The sequence below is a fragment of the Rhinolophus sinicus genome, linkage group LG02 (genome assembly GCF_036562045.2).
Source record: "Rhinolophus sinicus isolate RSC01 linkage group LG02, ASM3656204v1, whole genome shotgun sequence".
NCBI classification, from domain to species: domain Eukaryota; kingdom Metazoa; phylum Chordata; class Mammalia; order Chiroptera; family Rhinolophidae; genus Rhinolophus; species Rhinolophus sinicus.
The window spans coordinates 159,226,763-159,253,444 of record NC_133752.1 but is presented as its reverse complement, the minus strand read 5'-3'; the positions used below and the strand labels follow the sequence as shown (position 1 = coordinate 159,253,444).

At 39.3% G+C, this 26,682-nt stretch overlaps 2 protein-coding genes across 9 annotated transcripts in view; one reads left to right on the top strand and one right to left on the bottom strand.

The window, feature by feature from the left end:
• The window catches only part of DNM1L (dynamin 1 like), a 41,319-nt gene extending 30,756 nt beyond the window's left edge, over positions 1-10,563 (top strand). For 2 of the 8 annotated variants that reach the window (XM_019736605.2, XM_019736587.2), the window contains 10 exons: positions 128-283; positions 529-618; positions 2,042-2,134; positions 4,505-4,561; positions 5,175-5,252; positions 5,564-5,596; positions 7,488-7,664; positions 7,837-7,946; positions 8,082-8,241; positions 8,729-10,563. In XM_019736605.2, coding sequence (XP_019592164.1) covers positions 128-283; positions 529-618; positions 2,042-2,134; positions 4,505-4,561; positions 5,175-5,252; positions 5,564-5,596; positions 7,488-7,664; positions 7,837-7,946; positions 8,082-8,241; positions 8,729-8,785 — 1,011 coding nt within the window. In that variant the 3' untranslated portion in view covers positions 8,786-10,563. The remainder of the gene's footprint in view (positions 1-127; positions 284-528; positions 619-2,041; positions 2,135-4,504; positions 4,562-5,174; positions 5,253-5,563; positions 5,597-7,487; positions 7,665-7,836; positions 7,947-8,081; positions 8,242-8,728) is intronic. The other 6 variants (XM_019736612.2, XM_019736597.2, XM_019736626.2 and 3 more) reach the window with 4 other exon arrangements.
• A 1,011-nt stretch (positions 10,564-11,574) lies between these two features.
• On the bottom strand, positions 11,575-25,260 carry YARS2 (tyrosyl-tRNA synthetase 2). The gene is made up of 5 exons (XM_019736647.2): positions 24,441-25,260; positions 23,444-23,611; positions 15,689-15,844; positions 15,217-15,387; positions 11,575-12,040 (listed from the first exon to the last, which is right to left on the bottom strand). The coding sequence occupies exons 1-5, from the start codon at positions 25,220-25,222 to the stop codon at positions 11,881-11,883; spliced, it is 1,437 nt and encodes a 478-aa protein (XP_019592206.1). The 5' UTR covers positions 25,223-25,260; the 3' UTR covers positions 11,575-11,880.
• Positions 25,261-26,682: the final 1,422 nt, after the last annotated feature.

The following is a 26,682-nucleotide window of genomic DNA, read 5'->3' as shown; positions in this document are numbered from 1 at the left end:
ACAGATTGTTACTTTGCTCTCACACTGGAAATTAGGAAGCACTTTTCATGAAAAATGCGAAAATGTGACTTCATTTTTGGGAAGAACTAAAATTATATATTAGCTAAGAGCTCAAAAATTTTTTTAGGGTCCTCGTCCAGCTCTGTTTGTCCCTGAAGTTTCATTTGAGTTACTCGTCAAGCGGCAGATCAAACGCCTGGAAGAGCCCAGCCTCCGTTGTGTGGAACTGGTTCATGAGGAAATGCAGAGGATCATTCAGCATTGTAGCAATTACAGTACACAGGTAACTGAGAAATGTTAACAGGTTTCATATTAAATAGTAAAAGACATGTGGTGGCATTTCATGGAGTGAGAAGAAATGTGTAAGGTGGGCTAAAAGTTAAAAACTGCAGTTCCATTGTCTAAAAGTGATTTGAAATAGTATACTTAAATGGATAGCTTCCAAATCTAATTCAGTATTTCAATGGTTATTTAATTTTCCTTTAAGCAAAATAGACTGTTACATTTTTCTTCTTCTATCACATATAGGAGTTGTTGCGGTTTCCTAAACTTCATGATGCCATAGTTGAAGTAGTGACTTGTCTTCTTCGTAAACGGTTGCCAGTTACAAATGAAATGGTGAGCTGTTATTTCACAAATCATCATGTTAATCACTATTAATAAACAATTTTTTGTACAGCATTATAATTAGAGATTGGGCAAAAGGTTTCCCGTGTTTTGGAAAGAAAAAGTGAGTTTCAGTCTTATTTCAAAGAAAACTTCAGTAATTCTGATTCAAAGTATATTTTTCTTCATATTTTAATCATTGTTAGCCTGCAGCCACATGAGAATGGTTTTCATGAGAATGGAGTTATTGTTGAGGGTTGTGAATAGCTTTGCTCTATTGTGTACTACCGCTGAGCTAATGGAAAGTTATTTTTATCTTTAGCCCCAGTAAACTGAGCCTTTATAGCAAGCTCTAATTTTAACTGATGGTACATCAGGATAATTTGACCACTTCTACGGTTTGCTTGTTTGATTACCTAATACTTTAATATCATGATTGCGTGCTCCTATTTTATGGGTTGCTGCTATCCTTAAAAATAAAAGTCCTGAAATTCGCAGAATCATAGGCATTTGAAATTGCCCTTATGCCTAATTGTTGGTTGGGTGGTTTTTGTTTTGTTTTTGTTTTTTTCCTTTCTGGTTACTAAAAGTGCATTTGGGTCCTTCGCTCAGGATGGTGAGTCCCAATGGAGGTTTACTAAGAGTACAAACCATGGAAATAGAGAATGTAAGTGCTGCTGCTTGGTTTCCCTAGCACGCATAGCCCCCAGACTGAGAAGAGTAAGAACATAGCCTGATCAGTGGGTAGACACTGATACCACAAAAGCATTGGGATTCATTTGAATAAGATCCTTTTCACCTGGTTCTTGACCTTTTAATGCTGTTCTGATACCTGAGATTTGTCAGGACAAGACAAATGAATTTATTTTAATCTTTCTCGGATAAATTTTTAACTTTCCTTTTTGATTACTTTCATTAGGATTTTGAACCACATATAATATTTAAACTAGGTGCTTCATAATTAAGGTTAGTTGATCATTACCTCAGGTTTTTAAATGTATCTTTTACCTAAATAAAATTAACATCTTTATATCTGATTATGAAATGTGTTCTTATTGTTGAAAGTGACCTAAAATTTTGACATGGAATAGTGGATGATCTGAAATTTTAATACCAAAGTTGCACAAAGCCTTGGAACATAGGGGGGAAAGTTACCTACCTTATGAGAATCTAACAAAATACTACCAACTACCTTAATGTCATTTCCCCCCCTTAGAAATGTAATGTGAGATACTGAAAAAGAAATAATTCGGAAGATAGAGCAAATTACTATTTGGCATGATTTATCACTTTGGGTATAATTACCAAATATTTATTTAGGCATCAGTTTTCCTATGCTGTCGTTTAGAATTTTCTATTTCATAAGATATATATAGTTTCCTAAACTAAAACTAGGTTGATGTATTTTTGTATATAGCCTAATTTTATTTTCTAGGTCCATAACTTAGTGGCAATTGAATTGGCTTATATCAACACCAAACATCCAGACTTTGCTGATGCTTGTGGGCTAATGAACAATAACATAGAGGTAAGTACAATTTGAATTACCTTTTTTGAGAGAGAGAAGAATCTGCTGTAACTTAGTTAAATCAAATGTATTAAACAAAGGGTAATAATTAAACATGCGTGCAGCATATTATTGTCTTATACACTAGGAAGTATGCCAAGGGCATTATTTTGTTTTCTCATGTTTCGTTTTCAAAACAATCTGGAGGCATTATTCTCATTTTCTGCTTATGGAACTGATTCAGAGAATCTGGGATTCACTGATTTAGTGTTGAAGAACTGCCTGGCTCCATTTCAGTAACTGTTGCAGTTTATTCAGGTTGGAGTGTGTAAAACAAATGTTTTAAATTGTTTTCATTTGTCTCTGAAGTCTGTGAAGGAAGCATTCCAAAAATAACCCAAATTATAGTAAATTTGGAAAAGAAGAGTACTCCTTTTACCACTATTGGGGGTGGCTGCATTTCATAGATTTTTCTTCCATTTGAGGTTAATGTTGGAAGTTGCATAAGATCACAGACGGAGCCAAAGCTGGTGGATATAACAATTTATCTGCATGCTAGTTTTTTCCTCTGCCACTTTTATCCAAGAACAGTAAAATTTTCTGCTGCCCCTTAATACAGTAAGACCTCAGAGTCCCCTTCTCTATCACATTTCCTCTTATGCATATGGATGGAAAGAATATTATAAAAACAGAATTTGGGAACTGGAAGGGACCATGGGTTATTGACTTCAACCCTTTGGCTAAACTAACAGATGAGGAACCTGAGGCCCACAGATGATAACAGCTGTTACTTTAGTGCTTATGTTGTTGGGCACTGTTGGAGGAAACAAGCACCTTCTCTTTAACAGGTACAAGGAACTGTTTGTTAGCTACGTAGCTGAGGTGACTCCTATTGTCAGAAAAAATTCTAAAATGCACAAGAGTAAGGCACTTAATTTAAAACACCTGCAAACTAGGTAATAGTTATGTGAATTATCATGTAGACATTCTTAGGATAAGGATTTAGTTCTTGTGACATTGAAACCAACTTCATGGAAAACTGGTGTCTGGAACAGTTTTTGTAATTACTGACAACGACATTTATGATATGATTTCAGATCAGTATTTTTCTATAGACGAGTATGTCCTGGTTTTAATGACTCTGTGCTGAAAAACCTTATGCGGATTCTCATTTAATACAACAATCCTGTGAGGGTAGGTAATGTTAACAGATTGGGAAACCAATGCTTAGAAAGAGTTGACGGCCTGTGCAGAGAAGCCAGGACTGCTGGACTCCAGGCGAGCTAAGGCCGGTAGCTGGTGGGAACAGACGAGGATGAGAATTTCTGGTCTTCGGAGTCCCCCGTCTCTTACTTTGTGTCCCCCTTCAAAACATACATTTTAACTTTTTATTCTGAATATAGTTAAAATCCATGTTTTTATCTGCTGTTATTTTTAATCACTGGATCACCTCCCATGAAAAAATGAAAATGGGCCAAATTTCAGTCAAAATTTTATTAACCATGAAACATTGTGAAGCTTTGTTAACTTACAACTTTTGGAAAGTTTGAGCGTGCTCATGAAATGCTTTCTATTTACGAACAATTTTAATTGTATTTAACCTAAATGCTTTTCCATTGTATTTGATGTTGCGTGTGAGAGAACCATATTAACACCTACATCCTTCTGTCTTTTCGAGTCTTGTACCTGTTATGGTGCTTGACATACAGTAGGTGTTCAGTACCTGTTGATTTGACTTGATCAGTTGCTTTAGAGTTACTTTGATAATATTTGCAAATTAGAAGAGTGGGCAGATGATCAGTCTGTTAAATTAGCCAGGTTATAGAATGGACTACCAGTTTTCAACACTACGTTTATTTCCTGGAGATAGCTTAGGATAAAGAAAATGGAACATTCTTTCAGAATAACCTCCACCATAGGTATTTCTAAAAGGTAAGGTTTTGTGGGTGGGAATTGTGTGAATTTAACACAAAGTTGTGCAGGTTGGAGTGATTTTTAAAGGCTTTGTTTAGTTTTCTGTGATCTGTGCACTTCAAATTCTACATAGCATGCTGAAGACTTTTATACAAAATTAGTGGTTTTTACCTTAATGGGAAAGGCAGAGATGTCAGTCCATTGCCCCTCATTTGAGAACGCCTGGTATAGGGGAGCCACTGTTACTGACGTTGTATTGTATCCCTCAGGTGTGTTGGGGCAGAAAAAAGATTGAGAAGCACTGGGTTAAATGATTTCTTGTTTGTTTTAAAATATAATTATGACATGAGTCCCAACAGTGAGAGGATATATACTGTAAGTTATTCCACACTTTTCATTTAGGCTGAACGTTTTTTAGTAGGCTTGTATCTCAATGCTTTGATAATCACTTTTGTTTTGCTTGGTTGTGTTTTACAGGAACAAAGGAGAAACAGGCTAGCAAGAGAATTACCTTCAGCTGTATCACGAGACAAGGTAAAAAAATGTTTTTAAAGCACATTCCCATATACAAAGATGGATTGGTAAGCCTGAAGATACTACTTAGTCTTAGGAGCAATTTTTTCTTTTTCCTCCTATAATATTCCATTGGAACTATTTCATTGAGTAAAGGTATGCAATTTAAAAACAGGCATTGAGTAATTTAAAGATAACAGTATTTTTAATACATTAGAATAAATGCTTAAAGGTAGATTTTAAGCATCAAGCTTTATTTTTTAAGAAAATCACAGCAACTTTATCAACTTTGTAAAATTAGTTGAAATGATTAATGACTTTATTATAACAAGGTTTTTTTGAAGAGGGAAGACAATATGCACATTAACAGGTTAATACCTGTAATAGTTGCACATATTAAACTGTTTGTGTGTACAAAAATCTACTGCCTTGAATTTTTTACCAGCAAAATCTACCAAATTTCCAAAAATAAAAGTGAAGTTTTTGGATTTGGATTTTTCTTAGGTATTCATCTGAAGAAAGCCTTTAACAAAGGTGACAGAAGAGAGGAGAAAAATTCACATTTATAGAACATTTCTGAATGCATTTTTGGCATCCTTGATTTTTTTTTCCCCCCTGCATTTTTTGCCTTTAGTCTTCTAAAGTTCCAAGTGCTTTGGCACCTGCCTCCCAGGAGCCTTCCCCTGCTGCTTCTGCTGAGGCTGATGGCAAGGTCTGTTCTGATTCTTAATCTAAGCATGCATGCCTAGTTGTGGTGCAAATATCATCTGGAAACAATACACTAAGCTTAATATTAATATGGGCGACTGTGCTAAGGTCAGATCATTTTAGTCTAATAGAAATGTTATATATGTAAGGATGTATATTTCATAGAATATTGTCAACATGCTTTTGCTTGCGATATAGAAGATGCACAGAGAAAAAGAAGTTAAAGAGGAAATTATCCTGCACTTTTTGAATTTCAAGCTACTGATACTGAAATTTTGCTTGTTAAACTGCATGTTTTAACATATCTTTTAACAGTTAATTCAGGACAGCAGAAGAGAAACTAAAAATGTGAGTCTCTTGCTTCAGAATGGCAATGTTGGTACCTTTGGTTCTAACTGAAACACTTTGAAAACTAGTGAAGAACCTGTCTGTACAGTGGCATTTATCTCGTTGTCTGTGTTATGTTTTTAATGTTTCTTATCTGTCTAACCCTTCTAAGATGGCATTAGTTCTAGTTTTAACATTGTTTTAAATGATAACAATCACAGGCTTTCCCACTGTTTTCTGTTACCTTCAAGAATAGTTTTGAATTTAATATTTTGGTAGGGAATTAAGATTCCTGAGATGGAAATTGTACTTCTGGACATTTCCTCATTAAAAGTTCCGAGGTGTAATACTAATAGATAATCCTCTCACACTTCTTTCTTATGCTTCTCTTCAGCTTGTATTTGTCTTCCCGTATATGTAGCTTAACATGTGCCTCAATAGCTCATTAAAACAAATAGGGAACTGTGAGACTTTGAGACTGTTGTCAATTCTCAACATTTTTAGGGGAAATTAAGAGTCTGTAAATTATTAAGACCCATTCTTATTTCTGGTTTTACCTCCATTTTGCTCCTTTCCTTACTGTCCAGATTTAAGGTTCTGAACCTCAAGCAAAAGCTGATACATGTCTTATCTTCTCTCAGCCCACTATGCTCAGACCTCAAGAGAACTGTCTAAAGCATTTGCTTAAGTGTTATTTCACTCATGGCATCACCCTGAATTTGCTTATTTTCTTTAAGATTTTATTTGATAAATCTAAACATACTGCCTGTAGTATTTATTTATTTTTTAAAAACTTTTATTTAAGTGTTCTTCCAGGATCCATCAGCTCCAAGTCAAGTAGTTGTATGAATCTAGTTGTGGAGGGCGCAGTTCACACTGGCCCATGTGGGGATAGAACCAGTAACCTGGTTAAGAGCACCGCGCTCTAACCAACTGAGCTAACCGGCTGCCCCCATGCCTATAGTATTTAGACAAAACTCATCTTAACTAACATATTAGAGACAAATATAGACAAATGTTTTGATTCAATGAGAATGATAATGAAAACTGACATTTTTAAACAGTTACCATAACACTCTCCTGTTAAATATATATATGACAGATTTATTTCTATCTATAAATTTTGGATGTCATCTCCATTTCAGATTGTAAGACCTTAAATGTTGATGAATTACTGTTTTCCCCATTATCCTGAACATTTATTTTTCTTTAGAAATCAACACTAACAGATATCCTAGGAAAAAGAGTTGCAAAAGCAGTTCTAATTAATGGTAGCAGATTTCTTTCAGCAGATCCTTACTCAAGAGTGTAGACATTGAAGGAACTTATGTTGTGTTTATGTCACATTCCATATTTCAGGCAGCTTAAAGTCACTATCAACCTAAGAGAGACTTGTGGGTAAATTCTTGTTTCTTTTATTAAAGAGTTTCTGTTTTATGATATTTTGTTGACTATTTCTCAGGTCACTTTATATTTAAACTCGTAAGTTTTGGAGATATGAGTTCACAGAACTTTTGGAGAGATTATAGTTCAACAGTGTTTAAGGTTACTCTGAAGAAATTAAGCTGAATGGCAGTTCTGTTTTTCCTTGTGCTTTTAATAAGCAGTCTTATTTTTAAGGGCAGCTTACACTTTGCCACAATCTAGTGTTAGCGGAGTTAGAAAAACGGAAATAATATTGGCGGAGGCCTAGCAAACATTTTACAACGGAACCTCTTTACATAACTCAGAGTTCCAGTTAAACTTGCCACCCTACCTCTTTCTGACGTTCTTATCCATCGGAATAGATTAAACTCCAGCTGGGTACTGGATGTGTGTTCTTCTTGACTACTGTCAAAGAAAATGAACTTTGTTTAGTTAGTGTCAGATTTGATATGGTTGGTATAGGTTTTGGAACATCTGTTTCTTTCAGGTTGCATCTGGAGGGGGTGGGGTTGGAGATGCTGTTCAAGAACCAACAACAGGCAACTGGCGAGGAATGCTGAAAACTTCCAAAGCTGAGGAGTTACTAGCTGAGGAAAAATCAAAGCCAATTCCAGTGATGCCAGCCAGCCCACAGAAAGGCCATGCTGTGAACTTGCTGGATGTGGTAAGCCGGGAGAATCTGGTGGGAACTAGTAAGATAACCGGTTACGAGGAAAACACTTCAAAAGACAAAAGGAACTAGAAGTCTCAAAGACTTACTGATCTCTGAATGCTAAATGTTACTATTACAAAATTGCACAAAAGTAATATTCTTTTCTCCCCCTCACACTATTTAGCCGGTTCCTGTTGCACGAAAATTATCTGCCCGTGAACAGCGAGATTGTGAGGTTATTGAACGACTCATCAAATCATACTTTCTTATTGTCAGAAAGAATATTCAAGACAGGTTAGTACTATGGAATATAAATCGGCTATAATACTGCTAGACGATTTTGTAATGTTTTGAAAATACATGTATTTTTTTTTAAATTTAGGCCTTTATTCTAAATCAAATGGATCATCTCATTGTTTTGTTTTATAGTGTGCCAAAGGCAGTAATGCATTTTTTGGTTAATCATGTGAAAGATACTCTTCAGAGTGAGTTAGTAGGACAGCTGTATAAATCATCATTATTGGATGATCTTCTGACTGAATCTGAGGACATGGCACAGCGTAGAAAAGAAGCAGCTGATATGCTAAAGGTATTATTGTGGTTTCTTTTTTTTTTTTTTTGACTTACACACTTGCTTTGTAGATATAAACATTCATATAAACATCTGTTGTTTAAAATGCATCCTGATCCTTGTCTACATATATAGTCTTCATATGATGGCTAATTTTTTTTTCTTGGTATTTGATTAGATTGAAATTCCAGAGAAAATACCGCTTAATATAAATTGACTACCCTTGTTTCCCCAAAAATAAGACCTAGCTGGACACTCAGCTCTAATGCGTCTTTTGGAGCAAAAATTAATGTAAGACCCCGTCTTATATAAGACCGGGTCTTATATTACAGTAAAATAAGACCAGGTCTTATATTAATTTTTGCTCCAAAAGACGCATTAGAGCTGACTGTCTGGCTAGGTCTTACTTTCAGGGGAACACGGTACATATAGAAAGATTACTCTGCTTAATTCAGATTACTTGATATAACTTAATAAACATTTATAATTTGTATCTTTAATGCAGGCATTACAAGGAGCAGGTCAAATTATTGCTGAAATCCGAGAGACTCATCTTTGGTGAAGAGAACTATGTAATACTGAGACTTTGTTGACTCAACTTGCTAGTTACTGCCTACTTGAGTAGCTTTTTATTTATGAACTGCAGGGTATTACAATGGTATGAATATGCTCATGTGAAGACTGGCTATAAACTGAAATTATACTCTGATTACAGAACAAATCACACATTTAATCCAAATAAATGGATGTTTCTAAAGTTTCCCAGTATATATAAAATACATCAAGTCTGTCTTGTGACAGTTTCATATGAGCTTAAGGAAATGTTAGTGTTTTAGTTGTAAAGCAGTTTGCCTGTGGATAAGATGACCTGTGTGATCTGTTAGTAGTCTTACAGCTGCCGCCATAGTCCTTCAGGAAGAGCGCACCGAGACAGCATTTCATACGACTGATGCATGCACTGTATGAACTCCTGTGGGCTGACATGTTCTTCGCATAGTCACTGCATTCCACCTGTCCTTCCATTTAGCTTTATGGAGCTTCTCTGCAATCTCTGATGTGTTAGTAAGAAAGCTGGATGCACAAGAGGATCTGTGACAATGATAAGGATGCGGTGTACGTAATGTGTGGCTACAGCCCTTCCCCTTCTGGGTCCACGTGGCTCTAGTGCACTGAAAATTAAAATAGCTTTGATTCTTACCTGGAAGCATGAATTACATTTTCCTGTATTAGAAACAACCATCTAAGACTTGGTAATGACCAGTTCCTTTTAGTTTTTAGAGGTTCCAGTAAATGCCCCTTGGTTTCCAAATGTAATAGTAGTAATTCATATACATTTTCAAATTGGGCCACTTACACCACACTCCAAGATACACTTGGAGGTGGGACTTAAAACCAAATACTGCGCTGATCACAGAAGTGTATCTTTTCTCTACGAGTTTTAGTTGACAATAGTTACTTTTGCTTCATACCAGCAAAATACATTATAATAGAGATGTGAAAATGCTGGTGGAGCCTTATTATTTGAAAAAAAACCACCTGGACACACACACCTAATAGCTTATAGACTACTGAACTGCATTCAGGGCTTGGGGGTGAGGTTTAGAACATACATACATTTTATTAAAATCCCCCAGGTGAAAGGGTCAAAATCCTTAAGGCATCTGGCTCTATCTCTAACAGATAATAAATAAATTATGTAATATATTACAGATATTGAAATTTTTTAAAAATTGTGACATTTATTGAAGCACTATTGGCAATATGAATGTATGTTAATTTTAGCTTATGGTACCCATTTATTAAGAAACAACAAGTTTGGCAACTAATCCCATAGAAAAAAAACAGATTCTGTCTCATGATATGGAACTACTACTTTCAATTGGTTAGTAGGGCCATCTTGATAGAATACATACTACCAAACCGTTTGTTAGCACACTTAAAAATCACCTGCCATCATTAAACCTCAGTTTTGAAATTAGAGCCATCCATGGCTTACTTGTTTCAGACAGATCAGATGACTACCATTCTAGCTTTTTGAATTTGAATTTTAAGGGAAAAGAAAGAAACCTTATAATACACCTTTCTCCAGATTTCTAATTAACAATGTTATCTTTAAAGACATGCTACGGTAATGCACTTTCTAGTACTATATACACCTTGTACAAGGACAAAAAGGCAAGAAAGATATGGAAAGAGCAAACCTTTCTCTGTTGGCCCAAACTGAGAGAAGCTCTGAAATGTGGAGGTGATCTATGACATTTATAATGGATACCTGTATGTTCTTCCTATGTAAATAAAACTGCTGGTATGAAATGACATTAAAGGTTATCAATAAATGAATTCTTCCTAACTTTACTCGCAGAAAAAGGTTTAAACTATAGATTTAACATGTAAATCTACTTTGGAACAATAGTACAGCTTATACCGTATGAAAATTTTATGACTTTCTTCTATTAGATTCTCACAATTCACTGAGGTAGCATTACATCTCCCTTTTCCTTTGAAGGTAGGTGACTTGCTCCAAGTAATCCAGGTGGCAAATGGCTAGAATTTGAACACTAAAGCCATGCTTTGCTGCCTGTAAGGTTTTCTAGAAAAAATTTGTGAACCATTTTGTATGTTTGTGTCTTGTCTTTCAGTTGATCCTTAGGGAAATAGGGGTGCTATCACCTTGATTTCAGATGTGGAAACAGTTCTAGAGATTAAACTTGTGTAATGTATGTAGAGCTTAGTAAGTCTTACACCAGATCTTTTAAATTTGACCTGAAACTTCCTTTACCTGAATTTCTTTTGAAATTCTCATGTAACTGGATATCTGGCATAATATGTGCCTCTATTTTATCTCTTTGGTTACTTTAGTTTTCAGTTTATCTCAAGTTGCAATCTAATTGGGGACAGAAGTTGAAATTTAAAACTAATTTAAAAGTTTCCAAATTTATAAAATACTGCTACCTTAGTAATCTGACAAAACAAGGCTGTGAATAAATTTAATTATATTGAAACACAGGCATGGGACAGGAAAAGTGAATGAGAAACTTTCTGAAAAGTCATATACGGATTTTTATTTTTTTCTTTGAAAAGAAACTATTCCTTTTATAATTTCTAATGCCAATTAAAGCTTTATTTAACTTTTCTTTTTAAGGAGAACTATATTTGCTTCCTCAACTAAAAAACAAACAAATCAATTTCCAGTACTAGATTTCGTGTTTCTAATAGGATGCTACTGGTTTTGAGCAATATACACACTAGTGAGGTCAGTGCGACATACGTGCCTGATGTGAAAGTATCCACAGTTCCTTATACTACCTCTTTTTCATTGTTCCTTCTCATGTCCAAAAAGGAGAGCAAGGATAGGATAGGAAAGACGCCATTTAGTTTTTTAATGAAGTATAATTTTTATAAGAGATTAACACTGGAAAGCATGGTTTTCTGTGGTAGTCCGTAATGTTTAAGGATTGGGAAATAAAATATCCCATCATTACATAAACACTTATTAATCAATCTATGTAAATAATGCAGTTACTCACACTGTGAGGCCTAGAGTATACTCCATTCTCTGTTGATCTGCATAAGCGAAGGTAAAAGTTCTGGAGCCAACCTTCCCGATGTCTTGAGAATGAATGACTGGTAAGTTTGAACCACCAGAAGGATTTTTCATCATAGCTGAAGCCATTTTATAATGTAGAAATTCCTTTTTCCTATTTTAAGTAATGAAAGTCCATTCTTAAGAATATGTTGTCCAACAACTAAAACACTCTCAGGATTCGTTACTTGTCTGTGATTTATACTGACTCCGCCTTCTGTTATCATCCGATACCTAAAAATAGAAATGTTTGGTAACTAGATAAATCCAATCACTGTTGCCCTTTCCCAATAATACAGATACACCATTACTGTATTTCATTTAAATTTCAGAGGCTCTCCAACTGAAACCTTTTAGTGCTGAATTGTTACCTTCATGTTTACTAGATTCTGCCTTCCTTTAATGCTCTTTTAAAGGAGCAGGTTTAAGGCATAATAGGTATCTTGTTTAGTGGAGAAAAAGAGCTGGGATCTCTCTCAGCTCTTCACAGAACTGATCATGAGTAGTGGTTTAAAAATGAAGTGAATCGGAATAATGAAGGATCATTTTCTGGAGGGCTGCCGCTACCTTGGGGACAAGAAAGAAAAAATCACAGAAAAGAAATTTCCAGAAATAAAAGAGGAGGACAGTGCTGATCTTAATGAGATACAAGTCACAACTACAGTAAGTCCTCACTAAATGTAGTTTAGAGGTTCTTGGAAACTGCAACTTCAAGTGAAACAACATGTAACAAAACCAATTTTACCACAGGCTGACTGATAATGAGTCAAGTTCCTGTGGCATATTTCTGGTCACAAAAATATCACCAAATTTCTAAAGACCCAAAATACTTCTAATAATAAACATAGAAACAAACACGCGGTATACATTCTTTTAAGATAAAAACAAGATAATGATTTTTCCAACCCATTGATGCCACTTCAGGGTCTCATGCTGGAGCTTCTCACAGCACCTCAGGGTGCCAGGCGGGAACTCCCCTGGACACGACACCCACTGCAGGGCACACTCAGACTGGGACAGTAGAGACACGCCAGTGCACCTCACGTGCACATCTCTGGGATGCGGGAGGGAACCAGGAGTACCTGGAGAAAACCCGCAGACATGGGGAGAAGGTGCAAACTCCACAGACAGTGGCCCTGGCTGGGGATCTTTTTTTTTCTCATCAATGTTATTACTAAACACTATTTGAGGACCTGCTATTGTAGTGTTAATCTATAGAAATCTTTAGAAACTGGCTTATGAAACTGGAAAATCCTTGCAAATTATACTTTGAGACTGCAAATAATAGCAAATTTTGTTTGTTAAAACCAAAAATTTTCTTTTAAAAAGTTGGCTGATTTCAGAAATAGAAAATCAATAGCTGATTTAATAAATCCCAGATTACTAACAGAATTTTTGTTGGCCTATGTAAATAGGTTTTAGTCAAATTATTTAGTAATACAATTCATTCAATAAACATTTCCAGAGCCCTTGCTAGGTGTTAAATATAGATACCGTGTTTCCCTGAAAATAAGACCTAGCCGGACCATCAGCTCTAATGCATCTTTTGGAGCAAAAATTAATATAAGATCCGATCTTATTTTAATATAATAAAATATACCCGGTCTTTTACTATATTATACCTGGTCTTATATAAGACCCAGTATTAAAATAAGACCAGATCTAATATAAAATATAATATCGGGTCTTATATAATAAAAGACCGGGTATAATATAATACAATATAATATAATAACAGGTCTTATATAAGAGCAGGTCTTACATTAATTTTTGCTCCAAAAGACGCATTAGAGCTGATGTACCGGCTAGGTCTTATTTTGGGGGAAACATGGTAGTATTGTAAACTAGTAGAGAGAGCCAGACAAACGAATTAACAATTAGAACTCACTGATTAAATGACTGTAAAGAGCTATGAGAGGTTCCTCTAGGAACACACTGAAGGGTGGCAGCTGGAAATTTTCCTTAAAGAAGGGTCACCTAAACTGCAATGAATGAGTAGCAGTTACTTTCACAAGCAGGATGAGAAAACATGGGAGTAGCCAGAACGAGGTGAGATTTGAGAAGAGGATTTCCATGAAAGGCCTTGGAAGTCCTTTTGCAAGGCGAATGTTGGTTTTCTGTTATCTGAATATGTTACCAAATGAAATTAATAAATGATTACTATGCATGGTTTTATAAACACTCAATAGTAAAAGATTTTCTATTTAAAGGCAGATTTCCTTCTCTTAAGAAATATTAATTTAGACTGTTTGCTAGTTTCCAGATCATGTTCTACATTTTGATTAAATTCACAAATCCACCTTACTTAGCTTATACAATCTAAAAAATGTCGGTATTACTTAGAACTCTGACTATATCAAATATGGTGTCAGTAGCAGTAAAATTTCCAGTATCAGTAAATAGAACAGTAAATGAAAAGTGCTTCCATAGTGAGGAAAATTCTTAGAATCAGTGATTCACTGTGGGGAGGTATACATATGACGTCAGCCTCAAATCAGTGAATATTAAATAAAATAGTATATTAGGAAATCATTAAGGTGGAGTGGCAGGTGATACACAGAGAGATAATGGGTATTTTCTCTGTATAATCTAAGGCTCTTTAGGATAGAGGCAAATAATCTAAAACAATTGGAAAAAACCCTAAACTCCAGCAATTATAACAAATGTCCTTCGTCACTGTGAGCCCAGACTGATAACTGATTTATGCTACTACTCCTGTGGACGAGGCACCCCAGGGTCTTCGGGGTAACTAATGCTTCTTCTACATCACACTGTTTCATTTTTAAGCATCAAGCACATGCCAATAACTTCTTTGTGGAACATCTTATCTCCTAATAATACTACATAGTTAAGGAATTTAAATATTCTACCAACTTCCTGAATAAGAAAATCCAATTCTCAAGGTGAATAGTATGTAGTTTATAATAGACTTATGAAGTTACATCATATGCTTATTTCATTTTCAGAAACTCAACTATTTTAAATAGGTTGGACAACCCTTCTACTACTCCCCAAACTAAAAAGGATACAGGCTGAATTTATAGGGGTTGTGTGAATCTATTCACTTAGGTCCTCTGTTCTTGTGATTTCAAATTGTGACCATCCCTGAGCTGACTAATCCTAGTGTATTTACATAGTGGTCCCTTAAATGTAAGCCTTTTCCAATACTGGAGAAAAACTGACTGGGTTAGAATGAATAAGAAACAGTATAGTAGTACTAGACTTCATAGAAAATTTGAGGTATTTTCAGCAACAAGTACTCTGTTTTCACTTGATTCTCAGACTAACCCAACTTCTGGAAGGAATGAGATGCCATTAAGGTGTTACCAGGTAAACACTCTCTGGAAACACATGCTGTGAACCGGAACATTTAACGTGGAATTAACTGAATCACAGTTAAATAATCTTACCCCCGGGGACCATCGGGAATGGCATTTGCTTTGCGGCAGGTATCGAGGACGCTTGTTCCAGGGTCAAGAACTAATTCAGAAAATGAAGCTTCTCTGAACAACTCTTTTAACTCGCGATCAGACATGCCCTCCAGGGCATCGATGCTACTGTGATAAAGGGCGTGTGTGCACCTGGAAGACATGTTGAGAGCAGCCATGTGAGCGCTTCAGATACACGTTCTAATACCCAGTAACCAGTTAGGAAGTGCCCGCTATATTCTAGACGGAACATTTTTGTAATAGCAACATTTATCTGCCTAATTTATAAACTGAACTCATGATACTCTTGCCATTAAAGGAGGCTATTGTAAAGCAGTGAAGTCACACACTGATAATTCTCGTTAGTCGTAAAAGACAACTCTAAAGGAGTGCAGTTCTACATTTTCTCTATTAACTAAATATCTACTAAGTGTTAATTATATTAAAAGGCCACCTCTTAGCGGAATCCAGCCCTTCTTGTCCATGAACAAGCTTCGTGACCTCTGCAGCAAGTCGTTTCTGAGGACCCCGCTTTTCTGGTTCTCTGACATGCAGCTGCATTATGTGGTCAATCTCCGGCAGGGGCAGAAACGTGAAGAGCTTCAGGTACCTGCAGGACGAGAAATCAACTGGTAGAGTTATATCAGACACCTAATTTTTATCTCCAGCTTCCTAACCTTTCAATATCTTTAAATTTACTTTTTTTTTTTTTTTTATTGGGGAAGGGGAACAGGACTTTATTGGGAAACAGTGTGCACTTCCAGGACTTTTTTCCAAGTCAAGTTGTTGTCCTTTCAATCTTAGTTGTGGAGGGCGCAGCTCAGCTCCAGGTCCAGTTGCCATTGCTAGTTGCAGGGGGCACAGCCCACCATCCCTTGCGGGAGTCGAACTGGCAACCTTGTGGTTGAGAGGATGCACTCCAACCCACTGAACCATCCAAGAGCTCAGCGGCAGCTCAGCTCAAGTGCCGTGTTCAATCTTAGTTGCAGGGGGCGCTGCCCACCATCCCTTGCGGGACTCAAGGAATTGAACTGGCAACCTTGTGGTTGAGAGCCCACTGGCCCATGTGGGAATCGAACCGGCAGCCTTTGGAGTTAGGAGCATAGAGCTCTAACCGCCTGAGCCACCAGGCCGGCCCCTCTTTAAATTTACTTTTAATTGTGAAACATAGCAAACATGCAGAAATGTACCGAACACAACATAATCATTGAAGATGTTACTATTTTGCCATTTCTGTTTCAGATCTTGCCTCTTCTAAAGTCATAAAATAATACAGGTATAGATGAAGGCCCCAGCTACATCACAATCTCCTTCTTGCCCCCAGAGAAACCACCAATCTAAATTTGTGTGCGTCCTTCCCAAGCATATTTTTATACTTGTTTTCTCTGCATGTGCCCATAAATAAAAAATACTGTGCACTTAAAAAACTGACAATATTTCATATGTATTCTCTTTTTAAAATATTTTCTTAGGTGAAAAACACACAAAAGGACACAAGCCACAAACATATAACGTAATGGAAACGTAAAGCAAACACCGTGTAACCATCAACTGTCTAAATATACAACATCGCCTCAACCCAAAAAATCTCCCTCCAAGCCAACCACGCGTCTGCCTTTTCTGGTAACCACCTCTTTTTCTTTACACGTTTACCATCGCTGTGTGCTTCCCTACACAGCGTCACTTAGTTTTGCCTGTTTGCAGACGATGTAAATGGAATCACGGGATCTATCCTTGTGTATGGCTTCTTAGGAACATCACTATGTTTAGGAGATTCGTCCCTGCGGCCATGTGTACAGCTGTTGTATACAGCACTCCAGGCTATGAACACTCCATAGTGTATTTATTTATTCTACTGGTAGTGTTCATGCTGTTTCTGCTCGTGGACCATTGCTAATAATGCTGCTGTGAATATTCCCACGTATTTCTCTTGGTGCACACGTGCACTCATTTTTGTTGGGGATGTACCCAGGAGAGGAACTCCGGCTCATAGGTTATGTGCGTATTCAGCTTGAGGAGGCCTAGCCACATATTTTCCCAAAGTGGTTCTGTAAGTGTAGTATAAGTGCCTGACACTCAGTTTTGATTGCCAAGGTATCCATGCAGACATCCATCTTGAATAAACATACTACCAGCTGTATGACACGAGTAGTCGAAAACCAACTAGATAAGGAAGCAGGATCCCCCCACTCATGAAGTTTCCCTTTTAGAAAGCCCTGAGTAATCTACATAATGACTGCGGGAGTGACCCTGCTTCTCCCTTCCCACTCCTAAACTCCCACTTTTATGTTTTACATTTGTCAATAGAGTGAACCCATGAAACCCTGGGCACGCCACCCTTGACCCCAATAAAGGCAGGGCCCCAGGTCCACACACTCCCTCACCCCTCTCTACCCATGAGCTCAGAGTGCCATGTACTCTCCAGGACTTGGGAGTAATAAATCTTGATTTTTCAAAGTCCCTGATGATTGCTGCTGAGGTGCGTCCCGCAATCATAAGACCCACAAGGGCTGGTCCAGCCACAGCATCGTCTCCTGTGGAGGAAATGTCTGGGGGCTCGCCACAGTAGTATGGGCCCATTTCTAGCCAACAGCATCGCTATTAACAGGCTGAGATCAATACAATTGGTGTAGTTGGCAGGGTTGTATGGTTGCACGTGCAATTAGGTAAGGGGAATGCCTTTTAGCCTTCACTAGCTTATTAACTAGTTGACCTAAGTGGGTAACACCATTTGGGAAGGCAGCCCCACTTGTTGGAGGTCCATCATGCTGTTATGTGCTTTTGCATACAGCCTCTGCAGGGTATCCATTCCAAAATGTCACTGCTGCCATAAATCATTCATTGATCTCCACAGAGCAGCATGATCAAGGCCATATGGTCTAACAAGATGATGAGACCACTAATTATAACAACTGTAACTGACTAGTAATGTACATGAGGGTCCTCATGCCTCGGGCCAAGAGAGCTAAGCACGGTATCCTCCTCCCCCAGGAAAGGATATTTCTGTAGGTAAGGAGGAGGGAGACCTCCCGCTGCAACCACCAAGTGGTGGGTCACACCAGGACTATGTGTCCTAACCTGGATGTATTGAACAGCCATGCAACAGACAACTAACGGCACCACGAAAGGGGAAATGCAGCCAAGGCTTGCTGTACCTCTGTGGCCACTATATTCACTGTTGTTCCTCTCTGTCCCCTAACCCAATGGGACATCACAGGTCCAATCTCTGGTGCAATGTTGCTAGACAATTGATGGGCAAATATAAATGTCCTGATCATTTTGTGCAGGGCCTCCTAAGATCCCTGAGGGGGTACGCCAGCCCCTGATAAATGTAAAACCCCACAGAAGCTTCCTGGGCATTGCTTAGTGCCGCTGTGTACTACTAACATGCCAAGTCTCTGGGGTTAGGCTCCAGGGAGGCCTCGGCTTTCCTAAAGACCGTGGGGTATTGTGCCAGTGGAGGCAGACCCCAATCCTGGGGAGGTTGACCGGGACACCCTAGAAAGGGAGGCAGCTGGCTCACGTGGACATCTTCCACAAACTTTCTGGTAATAATACACAAGATCAAGGTAACAAAGTAAATCAGGATGTAAAAGTTGAGATTAGAAATTACACTTTAACTGAAATTCTAATCTTCCTTAAAGACTTTGTGCAGCAGGAAAAGGGAGCTGATTGGCTATTGCAGGTTTTTGGAACCTAAATTGTTACTCATGGCGCCAAAATGCGCCAACTGGCCGGTCTCTCTAAAGACCCTAAAACCTATAAATGTCCAGATATCTATCCAGGCTATATGTCCGTTTCCTCTGAGATACCACATATCCTGACCCCCCTCAGCGTTCCCCTGCATGGGGCAGATCAAAATCAACACACCTCATGCAGGACCCCTGCCACCAAGGGAAAAGCTGGCAGAGTTATCGAGGCCTCTAGTGAGGATGAAGAGGGAGAAGAAAGGCAGAGGCCCCCGCTCTTCTCACCTGGGTATTTGTCTGACACTACGCCCATCCTTCCATCATGGATCCCTGCTAAGGATCCAGTGAGTGGAAAAATTAGATGACGCCTGTCTCCTGTGCAAAATTTGCATGGCCCAGTGGGTTTATCCTTTTTGACCATAGTGACTCAAATGACCTCTTCATTTCCAACCCTAAAGAGGCCTCATTTGACATTAAGTCCTGAGAATTCTTTTTCCAAGGAGCTCCCCCTAATTATGGAGCAGTGCTCCATTTTACTGGGACTTCAAAACCATTCAGAAGGCACTGGAGGGCACCGTCATGGTTGCTGGACAGGAGATTCCCACCCAGACACCCAGATATGTCAAACTTATGCCGCGACACCCACACTGCCCCTAGAGGTCTTCCTCAATGAAAACGGATCCCCACTCCCTCTTCAAGAGACCCCCAACTTAATTTTGCCCCCGTTATGGGAATACACCGGCTAACTTCTACCGGGAGTTATGAAACCTTGAGGTTCTTGGAGCCTTAATCTCTGGACAGCCAGTCTCTAAACTCCAGACCTAAGCTTAGCATTCTCCCAGCTACAGCCTCCTTCTGCTGTCCATTCTCTTGCCACACAGCCACCCTCTATCCCCAACCCTGTTGCCACTACTATCTCTGCCCTCTTCCCTACCCTTCAAGACTGGCAGCCACCTAAGCCCCTACCCTAGGAACTGGTGGGCAGCCAGCACTCGTCCCACCTCGCAGGGCCCATTGCTCCTATACCACTCTCGTAGGCCACCAGAACAATAAAAAGGCAGTCCTTTTCGGCCCTGTAAGACCAGGGCCCAAGTCATTCCAGGCAATCCCTCTAAATTCTTGCAAGGGAAGCCCTACCTACAGGGCATTGCCAGTGAAACAATCACAGGTATACAAATCCATTCGGATGTAACTAATGGGACCAAACTCTTCAGATTCCTCGGATGGAGGCCCCCTTGGCTCTTTCTTTCCCTGTTACAGGCGTGAATGCACTGACCCAATGCTATGCATGCCACGTGGAACAATTCCAAGTTCTGGGCCTTCCTGGTGGGACTCACCAAATGGATGGCCAGTTGACTCTTCCTCTTCGGGTATAGATGATAAACACCCCCAATAGCAACTTAAACAGGGCACTGAAGCCTACAACCTGTTATTAAAGACATGCTGGAGACAGGAGTCAACAAGACCACCACCTCCCCTCTCAATAGCCCCATTTGGCTGATACCTAAACCAGCCACCAATGAAGGGTGCCTCACCACTGACTATCAAAACCTAATGTTCAGGTTCCCCTGGTGGAGGCTCCAATTCCTAATAGTAGAGAATTGAGTGAGGACATACAATGGGCCCAAGGAGCACGCATCCTTTGTGGTCACTGACCGAACTGATACGTTCTGTTCTATTTCCATTGTAGAGGAATCCCAGGCCCAATTTGCTTTTTTTTAAAATTTTACTTTTGAAGGGGCTCAATATCCATTTATGCGGCTCCTAATGGGTTATTTAAACAGCCCTGCAAATGCACATAACCTCCACTGCCAAGATTTAAATACCTTACAACTGGAAGCTTGCAGTTTTGGGCATTTACTGATGACATTACACTGAGGGAAGCATACCCTCTGTGGAAGCGGTACGGGCAGATTTACACATCCTTACACACCACCTACACCAGTGTGGCCGGGTAACGGCTCCTTGTCAAGTTTCCATGCATCATCTGATCCTCTAAGGGCCAAGAAATCCCAACAGTCAAACATCAATTCCTATTAACCACCCATTAAACTCAGACCAGTACAATGTATACTGGGTCTCTTCATGTTCTGGGGTCAACACATCCCTGATCTCTCATTAATTCTTTGCCTTATACACACCATCTCATGCAAGTCTGTCACCTCCCACTGGGGCGAAGCCCAACTGTGTTTTGGAAGATGCCCCACAGACAGCCCAACAAGCCTTACTTTCAGTCCCACCCGGCTCCACATTCTGATTGTCCTTGACTATACCTGAATATGCCTCCGGGAGGCTCTGGACCAAACATGAGTCGACTTGATTTCCTATTGGGTTTGGGATCAAGCGCCTAGCCCTTGATTATCAACTTTTGGCATCTTACTGTGCCTTTACCTTGTATTTTTCTTCTCATTATTAAGGCTGAGCAACCTCTGCACATGTCTTTGGCCTTTTGGATAGAATCTTTGTGATGTGCCTACTCAAGTCTCTTCTCATTTTTCTACTGGGTTGTCAGTCTTTTTATCATCAGCTTATAGAAATTTCCTTATATTAATTTGAATATAAACTCTTTATCAGTTAGTTAGGTATATGTACTGAAAATATATTCTTACTCTTAAAGACGAATTTTTGATGAACAGTTGATCTTAATTTTAATTTAGTCTAATTTCTCAAGGTTTTCTTTGTGTACAATTTAAGAATCTTTCTCTACCCGTCATGAAGATATGTTCTTATTTATCTCCTAAAAGCTTTTATTTATTCTGTCTTTTGTAATAGCTTTAGGTTGATAATCAACCTGGAATTGATTTTTTTGTACAGTGTGAGGTTAAGTTTTATTATTTTCCCCACATAAGACATCTAATTATCCAAGTGATATTTACTGAAAAGACTGCCTTACCCCACCCACCACTCTGCAGTGCCACTGAGATCAGGTGACTATATATGCTGGAGTTGACCTGGATTCTCTAATCTGTTCCATTGGTCTCTTTACTTAACCTTACATTGAAGCTTGTACTTTCAAAGTTTAAAGGTTATTACTAGATTTAATAAGAGAGTTTAGCAGGGTTGCTGAATACACAGTTAATATATAGAAATTAATTTTATTTCTATATTCCAGAGCCAAATAGAAAATGAAGTTTTCAAAAGGTATCAGTTCTTGATACATCAAAACCCTAGGACTATATCATCAGATATGCTAAGAATAAATGTAAAGGAAAAAGAACCCCCTTAACTGCTATAGTTTTACAATAAGGCATATCTTCTACTCTGCCCTTAAAAAATGTCTTGGCCAATCTCAACCCTTTTTATTTTCATGCAAATCTTACAATGAGCTTGTCAAGTTTCACAAAAACTTGACATATCTAAATACAAAAAAAAACCCTGTTTAGATATGGCTAAGATTGCACTGAATACATGGATCAAATCTAGTAGAACTGATATCTATCAGTTCTATCAGACTGTAACTCTACATTTATGTAGGTCTTCTTTATTTTTGCTCAATAGTGTTTCTGAATGTTCTGCAAGAGTGTCTTATACATTTAAAAAATTTTGAAGAATTATTCTTATATTATTTTGATAAGTCATATCAAAAATGACTTTTGAAAAATTCATTTCCTTTGTCGCATTTGTATTTGTTTTCTCATTTCTAATTTAAATTCTTCCAAGAGTTTAAGATAATGTGAATGAATGAGGAAATCATTTTTAAAAAGGCTTTTCAAAAGGTTTTTTATGTTACAATAAAGAAAAGGGGGTCCGGCCAGGTGGCTCAGGCGGTTAGAGCTCCATGCTCCTAAACGAAGGCGGCCGGTTCGATTCCCACATGGGCCAGTGGGCTCTCAACCACAAGGTTGCTTGTTCCTCGACTCCTGCAAGGGATGGTGGGCTCTCCCCCCTGCAATTAAGATTGAACATGGCACCCTGAGCTAAGCTGCCACTGAGCTCCTGGATGGCTCAGTTGGTTGGAGCACATCCTCTCAATCACAAGGTTGCTGGTTCAACTCCCACAAGGGATGGTGGGCTGTGCCCCCTGCAAATAAGGGCAACTGGACCTGGAGCTGAGCTGTGCCCTCCACAACTAAGACTGAAAGGACAACAACTTGACTTGGAAAAAGTCCTGGAAGTACACACTGTTCCCCAATAAGGTCCTGTTCCCCTTCCCCAATTAAAAAAAAAAAAAAGAAAAAGGACCCTAGAGACAAAGGTAAAATAAGGCTTAGTGAAGTTGAAGATGAAAGGAGTGAAAAAACTAGAATATGCAAATGATAATGTTCTAAATATATGCTAGCTGTAGATCACAACAGAGGCTATAAGTTTTCTAGCAACCAGAGTGCTTTTCTGCTTTAATCAAAACTGTTTTAACTTTAGAATAGTTAAAATTACAATGTTCTGTGATGTAATGGTTTATGCCTTACATAGAATCTAAGTTAAAAAAACGAAAAATTATAAAGGATACAGAGAGGTTCAACAGCTAAAATTGTATCAAGCTTATGCATTTAATTTTTCTCAACACACTACTAAGAACTCACCTTTCTATGGAATCATCTTGCTGCCTGACAAAGAACTGATACAATTCAAATGGAGATGTTTTATCTCTGTTTAGCCAAACAGCGTTTCCAGCTGACTTTCCCAGTTTTGCTCCAGTTGTACTTGTAATTAGAGGAACAGTGATGCCAAATACATCTTCTCCTGTCAACCTATGCATAAAGAAGAACTTCATTATGAATCAAGCCTAGGTGGTGGTCGGTTCTGAAAATCACTTCAAATTTCAGTGGTCTCGATCCAAGAAAACTTCTTTGACCTCCTAAATCTGGATTCTTGTCCTTCTTACTGCTTTCACAGCATTCATTCTATTTTAGCATTTATCATTCTGAACTGCCATTGAACCAGTGTCTCTGGGCAAACCAGGGGGAGATGATGCTTCACTAGGGCCTAGACATTTTTAAAGGTTGGCTTGGAAGAGGAAAGAGACCTGGGTAAAGGGAGAGTCAGATAGAGACACTAACGGAGATGACTTAAGTTATTTTTTAAGTAGCACATGGGCTAGTCCTGGTTCATCTCCCTCAAGAAAATGCCATTAAAATCTACATTATTTGCCAAATTATTTGGAGTTAAAAAATTTTTTTGGATGCCAACCAAGGACTAACAACAGCTTCATGGACGTTGCAGCGCCAAAGCAGAGGCTACTCAAGGAGGCCCAAATGCATTCAGATATAAACCAAGAAAAGCAGTTTCTCAAATCAAAAACACAGAAAGAGCTAATGAGGGGATGCAAAACATACAATCCGAGTCCTTACTAGTGGTCTACTTCCTGCAGAGCTCTATAACACATCCCATACCTAATACTTTAATTCAGCCCTTTAGTTCTCATTAGCCGGTGATAACAACACCATTACAGACCCTTACTGGGGATAAAACCAACAAGGGCTTGAAGGGCGTTATTTCACAATCTGAATAGTGCACCACAGGCTATTCGTATGTAAATTACTTGGTCCCGGGAATTCTCCCGGGTCTAAAGGCGCTTACTTGTGGATGAACTCGTATCCGGACATGATATTGCCTAGTTGATCAGATCCACCCAGCTGCACCCGGCATCCATAACGTTGGAACAGGTAGTAGAAATCATAGGCCTGGAGCACCTGGTATAAGAACTCGGCCAAGCTCATGCCCTCGGGGCTCTTGAGCCTCGTCTGCACGCTCAGCCGGCTCAGCAGCGTGCCCATGCGGAAGTGGCCGCCCACTGCCGCTAGGAAGTCCACCAGATGCTGCTTCTGGTACCAGGCAGAGTTGTCCAGCACCGTGAAGCTGCCCCACGTGCGCCCATCGCTAAAGAGCTGCTGGTGATTAGTCGCCAAGGCCTCCAGTCCTTGGCGCAGGGCGCTCGCGTTCCTTCCCACGCGCTCAGCGTCCAGCATCTCGCGCTCCTTCGTGCGGCCACTGGGGTCTCCCAGGCGCGCAGTGGCGCCTCCCACCAGCGCGATCACGTTGTGGCCGGCTCGCTGGAAGTGAAACAGCCCCAGCAGCGCCAGCAGGTGTCCCACATGAAGCGAGTCGGCCGTGGGGTCGAAACCGCAGTAGATGGTCTGGGGAAAGTTGCCCGCCGTGCCACGGTCGAAGAGCATTGGGAGCTCTATCTTCGTACCCCTCTCGGGGAAGAACTCCTTGAAAAGACCCCGAGCCTTCTGCACCGCCAGCAACCCCTGGGTGGCTGAGTGGGCCTCACGAAGTCCCAGGGGCAAGACTCCTGGTGGACCAGCGGTGAAAAACCATCGGCCCCGAGAAATGCCCCGCAACATGGGCGCCACCATCTTGGTGGCGACACGAAGGGAATGCTGGGATCTTAAAGGCCCCGCCACGCCCCTCAGTGCCGGCCTGCTGGAATTCCTACAGAACTTGCTTCCGTGTTTTTGTGCGCATGCCCGGGGAGGGCGAGGCGATTACCTAGAGTGGTGGAGAGCTAGGCAGTCTTTAGAGTTCTGACTACTCGAGGGTGCGTTGTGGTTAACGTCCAGTCACCTTCAACTCCCAAAACTTAATTTCTTCATCTGAAACGTGGATGTGTTTATGAGAATTCCTATCTCATAGGGCTGTTGTGAGGTTTAAGAATTAAATCACTTGGCACATAGCGCTCTGCAAATGTTAGCTTTTGTTTAAATTTTCAGGTTAAAAAAGTTGTGATGCGCAAGTTCTTTGAAGTCTTGGTTCTATGCAAAAAACTTGTTCACTGAGGTTGTGAGGAGTTAGGAATTGGTTTAACTGCGTTGAGACTTAACTTCCTCATACTGATTCCCTAGGCGGGTGAGCCCCACAATCCCCAGTATTCATTAGCTTCTCCAGGAGGTGGCAGTCTTGTCCAAGCTATTGCGAGAGAAAATGCAATACAATACATGCAGAAAGCCCTGTGTTTTATTTATTTTAAATTAACAGGTAAGCAGGTGGGACACAGCTTTAGCATAAGTAGATTCAAATTAGTACACTGCCACAGCATTGCCAGATGCTGTTAGTACTCCAACCCATGGGATTGTATGTTCTAGGTGACTACAGGATTCAGCTCCAAAGTCCCATTTTAGAGTCTCGTTTCTAGGACCACTTTCAGTACCAACTCTCTAAAGCTGAGTGCATTGGGAAACAGATTGGAGTTGGAGATTTGTGTGCAGGAGAATTATTGGGGTGTACTCTTGGGAACAACACCTGTAATGGAGTGATGGAAGCAGAGTTGGGCAGAGGGAGAAATTGAACTGAACAATGTGCAATAGAGGCCTCAAACAATCCCAGAGGGGGCTCTGGAGCTGGGATTTGTACTCAGAATCATCCTGAATTGAGGGACTCGACCCATGACTTGAGCTTGAGGTAAGAAAAGGTGCACAAAGGTTCTCATTTTTATAAAAATGAATAGTGTTAAAAAGTATTTTAGAAAATATGGCTTATCTCAAGTGATAACTTGAGGTTAGCTGACCTTGAATTAGGGGCATATCTATTCTGCAATTACCCCATGTATAATAAAATGTCACATAAATATTCACTTTGATAAATGATCCCTGTTTTATATTATTTGGTTTTCAAAATGTAAACAATTATAAATATATAGGCATATCTCGAAGATATTGTGGGTTCCAGAGCACATCAATGAAGCAAATATTGCAATAAAGCAAGTCACAGGAATTTTTTGATTTACCAGTGCATATAAAAGTTATATTTACACCATACTATAGTCAATTAAGTGTGCAATAGCATTATGTCTAAAAAACAATGTACATACCTTAATTAA